A 9,877-nucleotide genomic window follows, 5' to 3' on the forward strand; every position below is an offset into this window, starting at 1 on the left:
CTCAATGTACTCAGAAATTTATTCTTGACAAAAATTGCCAGGTCATCAGCATAAGCCACTACTTGACAGCTTCTATCTTTAAAGTCGTGACGTAGATCGTTCTTAACCGAAACTAGGATAGCCTGATTGGTGTAAAGCATAGGTCTCCTGGTCTCAAGTCTTTGGGAGAAAACTGAGAACTTTACCCAGCTTTTGGAATGAAGGTGACTTTGATCATATTCTAAGACTTAGTCCAACCGCAGACAGTTGGCGTAAAGAAACCCCCAAAGGAGTTATTTCACCTGTCCCCGAAGACTTGTACGGCTTAAAGGAATCAATAATCCAATGCAAGTTTGCTTTTCCCAAGACGGATAAATGTCATGCCTTTAAATTTTTGGGGGCACTTGGTTTAAATGGAGCTGTTTTCATAACATATTTTTTTTGTTTAATTACCAAAAACACACCTCGAGAGCCTAGGTTGTGTTACGGACATAAACGGTCCTTTGCCGAATTAAATCCAGTACGCTCCGGAACTAGCACCTTCTGGTACAAGCTCGAATGACGCGGGATTGATATTTTGGCCCCACGAAGTCGCCTCTTCCGACACACATGTCGAAGGCGAAAATTTTTTAACTCCTTAACCCGCTGGGGCAAGACAAGGTCTTGCATTTGGCGAGAATTCAGATTATCAGGCCTTACAGATACAACAGAGCAACTTTTGTGTTTTGTGCATTTTACTATTTCGTTTTTCTATTGGGCAGTGCATTAGTGTGAAACTGCAGCCAACTTCCCACACAACGCGCTATCAAAGAGTTTGTATTCTTATTATTATTATTCTTCGTAACTCTTACAGTTTAACATTAAAAAGTTCTTTGTTGTTGTATTTCCCAGGGAAATATATATTATGTGTCCGAAGTAGGCTTAAGAAAAGTGTTTTGCAGCCATTGTTGGTGTAATTGTTATTAGTGCTACAGGCACTGTGTTCCATTACTCATGTCGTAGGGAGCAACATGAGTGTAATTTCAGAATATGGCTGAAGAATGGGACATATTGGAATGAATATCCTGCTGAATGTACAAACTCGCTATCATCGGCACCATTGATAATTGCTCTAACAAAACGGGGAACTCTTCCGAAACACGATGGACGAGTACGATTCTCGTTGCTTTATTGCTCGAACCTCATATTCTCCACTTTAAAGTTTTGTGCCGATATTTAAGGGATCGAGCATTTTAAGCCTAGTGCGGCTTCAAGTTAGAAGAAATAAGTTGGCGAGATTTCTCCGATGGTCCAAAATCTTTGAAAAATGCCTTTGCGAAATGTTACCAACAATGCAAAAAAAAAAAAGGCTAGTCTACTCTCTTCTGGCATCCGAGCTCCACGTTTATATCTATGGCGTATGTCTCGGCAACTCAGGCCAAAGTGAACGCGATTCCTAATTAAGTAGTAGTGCAGTCGAAAGCGTTTTCAAAAGAGGCCCAGAAGTAGCAATAAAAAGATGGGAGGCTTTTTCACATAGCTTATAATAATAACTTGGCGCCTTCTCCCTTAAAGAAAATGATCTAACTAAATACTATTTATGCTAGGCTTTACTCTTGGTTTGGCATGGCTTATTTCTCTTCTCTGATTATAATGCTTCCTATTACTATGTAATGATGACTTGGGGATTTTCTCTCGACAAATGACTATAATTTGATTATCAAGTAATTTTATGTTGACGTTGTCCATATCACAGCTCCATTTACTCGCAATGTACATAATGATGGATTGTGGTCAACTAAAATAAATGGGCTGAGAACATATTCTGTTATACTTCGACCACAATTTTGTAACTTTACTCGACTTAAAAATTGTCTTACATGGTGAACTCTGCTTTCATTATCTTTCTAACTCAAGCTGGGGCCCTAGAATATAAGCGCTATATACCATGCGCAGCCGGGAACACCCTCTACCACCTGGACCACCTGAAACCTAGAAGCGAAACTTCAAGAACAAGCAACTTCTGGAACACCATGCATTCTTTTTCAACTCTATGAAGTACACCGGCTGTATTGCAATCGCATTCTGATCATAGGTTGACGACGCACAGTGTAACTTTTTCACTTTTAGGATGCCAAAAGTCCAAAAAAGAATGTTCTCCAATCTCAAAAATGTTTTGACATGCAACAGATTAATAACCAACTGTTAAGAAAATGTATACACAGCAAAGTAAAAAACCCACGATCACCATGATAAGCATTATGAAACTTGGATAATTGAAACAAGTGTAAAAATCATTTCACAGTCCAAAATTTTTAACCAACTCTGTGCCACGTTGTGGATTTTTCGATAACTGTTTCGACTTCGAACTATTTTATTTAACATACTAGGGTAGTTTGTAGCAGTATTGGTAAGTCTCAGCCACGTAGGAATTTTTTTAAATTTTATTTTTTTTTGTTTGAGACAGTCACTAAAAGTTTAGTAAGCTTAGAAAATGTTTCGTTTTCAAAAGAATAAAACTTGCCTAATTCCGCCCAATTCCATTGAACGAATACATACACATTAAAGGGAATTTCATATAGTTTCATATAAAATAAAAACACAAACCATTGCGAAAATTTGCGTTTTTCTTTGTAATCGCCAACTTAATGTCTCTATGCCCTCGCTCACGTGTGAAGCGTAGTGGAATGTCCTCAATTCAAGTCTACAATACTAGATCCCAAAAAAGACAGTTATACATGAAATGGTAAAAACCCAGAAAAAGGAAACTTGTGCACTGAATAGCCTTCATTGCTTGTCATATGAGTTTTCCCATAGTTAACGAGTTGTGAACTTATCCCATCAACTTATGTTACGTATGCACGCCTACCTGAGGGTCGTCTATTATGGGTGATACTTCTAAGCAATTGAGTGCTTCGGGAATATACATATGTATGTATACATGACATAAACGTCTACCTAACGCTCTGTCCGCATATACAACATAGCAAAAGTGCTACATATGTGGGGCTTCTCCAAAAGTTATGAACAATATGCGAGCCCTGTCAGAGCGAAATTTTGACAAAAGCATGCTTGCTTTCGGAATTTCCTATTTACATTCTTGGATACAATGCATGGAGTGTATGCTACACATCGCTTATCGAATGGAAATGAGACCTGGTGTGTGCGGGGAGAAGAAAATAAGGAAAAGATGGAAAAGAAGAAAGAACATATCCAAAATAGATTCATGAAAGAAGTTGGTATTTTGATTGATATGCCAAAGCAAAAAACGGGCAACGCAAATGATGACAACACTGCGAGAAGATTCTTTGGAGATCCTGAAATAACATCAGACATAATCGGCATAAATATCAATCTTTTGAAAAGATTTCATATAATACTTTCATGCATAGGATGTGGGTATCAAATAAATTCTGAAGATTTTGACCACTATGTGACAGAGACAAGGGTACTATATTTATCGGAATATGCTTGGTACAATATGCCAGTGAGCGTACATAAAATTCTGTTTCATGGAAAGAGTATAATCGTGTCTGCTATTCTTCCTATTGGTCAACTTTCGGAAGAAGCTCAAGGGTCCAGAAACAAAGATGCACGAAACTATCGTGAACTTTTCACCACAAAAAAGTCAAGAATTTGTAGTAACTTGGATTTGCTGCACAGATTGCTGATATCATCAGACCCGTTCATAAACAGTTTGCGGAAAACCCCTAGGTCAATGCGGCGAGCATTGACGAGTGATGTTATTAGCTTATTATATGAACCAGAGCATGTCGACGATATTGACTCCGACTAACTTTATACCAGTTAAAATATCACTTTTTATTTATAAGTATGTATTTCGATTCAGTTTTTACAAATATATGTACCTGAAACTAGCAGTTTCAACAGAGGCGGACCTTGGGGAGATTGGTATTAGATGCGTAGGTTCCACATTACAATTGAAAAGATGGTTGGTGTCATGTGGGGACACACCGCATGCATGGCATATATAATGTATGTCGGGGTTGATTCTGGACAAGTAAGAGTTTAACCAGTTATAGTATCTAGAACTAAGTTGGGCAAGGGTGATTCGTGTCTCCCTTGGTGGTGTACTTTCTTCTTCTGCAGTAGTAGGATACTGTATATTGATGGCAGGGTTTACGGGGCGCATCCTGGCAAAGGCGTTATTCTGTGTGGATTTTGCCTAGAGCCGTCTTCTCGATCAAACGACTGTGTTGAGAGGTGCCGGATCTCATCATAGTGCTTTCGGCGATGTTCCCTTAACCCTCTTGAAGGCGGGGCTAGATCAAGCAGTTGTTTGTGAAGGTGACCCGATTTGTGACAGCTTAGCGAAAACCGTCTGTTCAGCTATTCGTTATTCTTTTATATGTTGAGCTCTCTGGCCTCCTATGTAGGTGTTGTTCAGGGGTCATAATGAGACATCCCAGCAGCAATTTGACAGACCTGCAGATTTTTCCAGTGTGTGTTTTTAAGACAAGAGAAAAGTGAAACCGAAACGGCAACTGAAGCTGAGTCGCTCCTGCAACCGAAATGGAAAAGAAACCGAAGAAACCGAAACTGAACCGGAAACTGAAATTGAAAATGCAACCTATGATGCAGCCTAAACTTCAAGTGTGTATGAATCAAAAGCACTCGCATCCTATTATATGCATATGTATGTATGTTATTGTTGCAACTTCAAAAGCCTCCGGATATAAATTCGGTACGATCCGGTACCAACACCTTCAGCCTTTTAGCCCGATTACTTGGAGACCTTTTTTTTTGTACCTGTCGAGCGTCTGCCTCTGTGGATTTTAGTCGCCTAAGGAGTTAATCTCTTAACCCGCTGGGTGGTCAGTACTTAAGTGTCTGGCATTGCGAACGTTGTATTGTGTTTAAAGGTACGTCTGAGCTATTGATTATATCGATAACTTCTATTCCTGGTCCAAAGCGAGACTAAAAAACTGTCTCATAGTCGAACCAAAACTTGAGATTTTTATAAAATGAAAAGCTCGTAACTTAGTAAGTAACCGAAAGTAAGACAAGCTTGAGCAATAGTCGATCGGCCGTACTGTAAATGAAAAGCGTATCAGCAAAATTGGAAAAAAAATCTGTCATCAATTTAACACACCTTAAGTTCTCACACTCTTGCTGTCCTAAATATACAACTTTACCAAAATATATAATTTGATTTATTTTTCTTCTTTTCATGTCATACAGATCTTAGAGTCCAGCAATGAAGAGCAACGCCCACCGAACGAGGCTAATGGCAATACATTAGCGCAACGTGCTTCCTGGTTGAATAAAGTGAATGGCATGGATGGTATGGAGATGCCACGAAAATATAGCACACGTGGCATGTACGATAATGGACGATACTATTAAATTAAATAAAACAAAGTTACTACATAACGCTGTATGCAAATGAAAATAAAATTTCAGTAACAGTGCCGAATGTAAAGGTCAGAGTTGTAGGAAGGAGAAGAGTGGGCAAAAGTAATTGTATTCAAGATGAAAAATTGTAAGCGAAAAAAATAGAAGAAGATTGATGGAAACTGTATTCAATGTAATAGGAGCTTGAAAATATGTAAAAGCATCCTATGTAAACAATTTGTTTAGAAAATTTGAATTATTTTGAAACGAAAAGTTTATAAAAAGATCACAATTCGTTTTCTTCAGAATCATTCCTTTGTATGTTTTAACTTGAAAAATATTATACTGAGTTTTCAGTAGCTTTTTTCCAAAGGTCGAAATTTAGGAAGCTTCAAAGCTTTCCTAATATCAATCAGCTTTTTGAAGCGAAAGAACGCAATTTAGTTAAGTTTGATTTCCTTGTGCTTGAATATTTGTTTCAATAAAAATCAGAGTTTTAGAAATCTTTCTTATATGGGTAGCTATATTTTAACTTTCGCTACCTGCTAAGAAACTCTGATTCCAGTCAATGTTTTCAAGTATAATACAACTATTAAAAAATTTTAAGAAAAAGATTTATAAAATATGACCTTATGATCTATAATTTACTCGCAAAAACCAAGGTTTTGAACATGTTGGCAATACAAAATTAACATTTTTGTTTTAATAAATATGTTCATGAGCTTCCAAGTCTTAGATGCTAAAGCATAGGAGCTTAAAAACACGAAAAACATGCTATGTAAAAAAGGGATAAAGAAACAGTTCATCATTTGTTGCCTGTAGTAAGTTGAAATATATAATAAATTGAATGTTTTATACCTTTTCCTTTAAAGATCGCAATTTAGGAGGGTTTAAAGCTTTCCTTATACTATTGAACTTTTTAAAATGGAAAGAGCACATGCTAGTCCAATTTGATTTATTTAAGCTTGAATAATGGTTTAGTTTAAAAGCTTTCTTAAATGGGAAGCTTTATTTTGACATTCTCTACCTGCTAAGCAAGTCTGATACGAGTCAAAGCTTTAGTAATAATATATTTACTCGAAGATGGAAAGAACAAAACTTAATAAGACATGAATCTTTGAATTTTAATTTACTTATAAAATCAAAGGCTAAGCACTTTTTCAAACAAAAAACTTTTAAAAATTTGTTTTTAGCAAATAAGTTTATGAGCTTTAGATGAGCTTCCATTGAAATCAATGCTTTAAGTTTTTCTTTGTTTTCCAGCTTTGAGAGTTATAGTTGCTGAATATAGTATATAAAAATTTTAAAGCTTTGTAACAAAAAGCTTGTATGGCAAAAGCTTTAAGAACATCCGAACTAGCATTATACTGTAAGGAAATCAAGATTATTGTTCATTGAAGACAACCTTTAATCCATCAGTAAATTTGCTAATATTCCAAAATTACGGCTAATTCCACTTAACATTCCTTGCGTTTTATTATAAATATATGTTTTAAACGGGAATATAATTTAGCAAAACGGTATTACTTAAAAAGCTTTTTTAATGAGCTTTTATGGGTTTCACTTCATATATTGGACGTTTCTGTTGTATAGTACAAAAATGAAAGAAGGTTTTATATTTAAGCTTAGAGTTTTCATGGTGAAGTAAAATGAGCTTTTCAAATCAATACTAAAATGTAATTTTTTAAAGCCTTAAGATTTTTGGTACCCGAAAAGCTTATAGAATTGAAATGCAGTTTTTTTGCTTAGACTTCATAAATCAGCCCAATCACGCAATCCATCGTAGTCTGTTTTTTCGGTATTCGTAACATTAGAATTCGTAACATTGCTACGATGGATTACGTGATTGGGCTGTTTGTTTTAAATATTTTTCGCGCTTCGTAAATTTTCTCTGTTGGCAAGAACTTGTCGTAGAAAATTTCAAATAAACGTCAAAAGTTTACGTTCCAAGTGAATTCAGTAATGCCACTGTACGAATTTCGATTTACTTATTACTTTCGGAGACGTTCGGAAACACGGTGGAATTGCATGATAGCAATTTCGTAACTTTCCCGAAAAAACAGTCTACGATGGATTGCGTGATTGGGCTGAATATGTTGATTACGTACGCCCTTATGCTTTTTTATTGATATAGTAAGCCAAAGAAAAGCTTATGTACATACAAGTTACGAACCCTTACAGTTGTTAGTGCTCACAAAGCTTTGAAGACTTTTGAATTAAAACATTTAAGCCTTTACATGCAACTGTACTTTAAATGGAATGTAAAGTTATTGCTTTAAAATATTCCTAGCCAGGAGGTTTTTAGTTTTCACAATGCATTGAAATTTCAAGGCTTTTCAAATCAATTGGCAGAGAGTTTTGACTGCCTTCTTACTTCACAAAAACTTTCAACGATAAGTTTATTAAGCGTTGTTCAGCTTTCATTCGTTAATGGACATGAAAGCTTTAACCTCTTGGTATTAAGCTTCCTAGCTTTCGTACTAAGTAACGAAGTGCGCGGAAAAATGGGCTTTTCACTTAGCTTTTGTAAAAAGTTGTTCATATTAATAAAATTTCTTTCATTTATAATATTTTTGTTCATTATACACTGAAAAAAAGTATTAGTTTCTTATTTTAAACTTACAAAAAAAAAAAAAAAACAAAAAAATCAATAAAAAAGTATGTTTCAATTTTAATATTACTCACATTATTTAGTTGAGAAATATATAGATTAAACACAGTCGTTATACTCATATGTATGTAGGTGCTATATTTTAGACCAAAAATATTTAAATGTTCCTAACAACAATTACTAACCAACAATAATTACCCATATTTATGTCCTTATATGATATCATTTAGTGAAAAAAAATGTTTAGAAATTCATTCCTGTGTATTTACATATATTGTAGAAGTATTGATATTTTAAATAAGTGCAGAAACAGAAACAACTATTGCTTATGTAAACATTCATGTATTTGTTAAAATATATGCAAACATTCATATTGATAAATAAGTAATTTACTCATATTCATTATGTAATTGTGAATGTTAACATGAAAACAATAATTTTTCGTAGTTTTTAGGCAAAAGGCAAAACCTTTAAAAACCAGTGATTGAAAATGCTACATTACTCCGGAGTTTAATTATTTTTGGTGTTGCTCCGGCTCTGAGCATGACCAGAGCATAGAGCAGAGCCGTAGCATAAAAAATTTATAGAACTTCTTATGCTTTGCTACGAGCTACGTTGTGTTTTAGAGCGGAGCAAATATTGGAGTAAAAACTCTAAACGAAATGCTATTTGTAGTGGAGCGGAAGCAAAAAAAATGTTAATGCAATTTGCTATGCAAAGGCACTGTTATGCAGATCATTGTTGTTTCTCATGTGTCTGCTTATCTACATCATCTTGCCATGGCGGAACGATACAAGGTGGCAGCATGGTGACATACCTACATACATAAATAAGAATTCCATGTACTTTGTTTTTGTAAATTCGATGGACAAATGTCAAAATCGTACTGCGCCGGAAGTTGATGTATCAAATCAAATAAAAAAAGGTTATAATCAGCTGTTCGATGCGGCCACCTTGTATCGTTCCTCCATGCATCTTGCAATGCAACGTGGAAACAGAGGAGAAAGTCTCGACTTAATAATCATACCAACAAAAACATGAAGCTACAACAACAATTAAAGATGGAAAAATAAAACCAAAGCTCAAAAACAACAACTTTACAACGCCAACAACAAAAGCAAGAGAAAAGACAAAGTTCAGCATAACAATGCCTAACAGAGAAAATAGCAATACATGTTTGTGTTTGTGCTCTCGCTTCACTACAAATAGCATTTAGTGTGAGTTTTTTTTATTCTACTATTTGCTCCGATCTAAAATACAACGCAGCTCGTAGCAGAGCATAAGAAATCATATCACATTTTTTCATGCTACGGCTCTGCTTTATGCTCTGTTCATGTTAAGAGCCGGAACGGTAGCAGAGCATATTTTTCTTTGCTACTGCTGCTCCGGGGCAGCAAATGAAAACACTGTTAAAAAACGCATAAAAAAAAAACAAAATGTTAGTTGAAAATATTTTAAATAAAAAATGTGTATTAGAAAAAAATGTGTTATATATATCGAATGGAAGCATTTTAAGTAAAATTTTAAGCTAAAAAAATAAATATATATACCTACATATACCTATATACTCGTGCACACGTAATATGTCGTATCAGTCAAATCGGGGCAGCTTTATGTTAGACAATATATGAATAAATAAATAAAGTATTAACTTATGTTTGTATGTCGAATTGGCTTATTTAATACTAGAACTTAACGGAGGCTACGCCCAATGGGAGGATAAGCAAAATAATAGAAAATAATATATTTTCAACATTTCATTTTAAACAAAAATATTTATAATTGATATTAGAGAAAAATTGTAAGTTTACAAAAGGCGATGGTTACTAGGACATGTTTCTGAATTTCACTTCTTCATCAGCTAGCTTTTCGGGAGCTGAGCGTTGAACTCGAATCTTTCACATTCATGTCAGTGCTAGCCTTTTAGCTGCTAAGCCATATGCATGTCCCGTT

The 9,877-nt window shown here is 35.1% G+C and overlaps 1 protein-coding gene across 2 annotated transcripts in view; it reads left to right on the plus strand.

Moving 5' to 3' along the window:
- Proc (Proctolin) overlaps positions 1-9,570 on the plus strand; it is an 88,642-nt gene extending 79,072 nt beyond the window's left edge. For both annotated transcript variants that reach the window (XM_067767332.1, XM_067767331.1), the window contains exon 3: positions 5,161-9,570. In XM_067767332.1, the coding sequence (XP_067623433.1) occupies positions 5,161-5,325 (165 nt within the window). In that variant the 3' untranslated portion in view covers positions 5,326-9,570. The remainder of the gene's footprint in view (positions 1-5,160) is intronic.
- Positions 9,571-9,877: the final 307 nt, after the last annotated feature.

The sequence above is a fragment of the Eurosta solidaginis genome, chromosome 2, assembly GCF_040869045.1.
Source record: "Eurosta solidaginis isolate ZX-2024a chromosome 2, ASM4086904v1, whole genome shotgun sequence".
Taxonomy (NCBI): domain Eukaryota; kingdom Metazoa; phylum Arthropoda; class Insecta; order Diptera; family Tephritidae; genus Eurosta; species Eurosta solidaginis.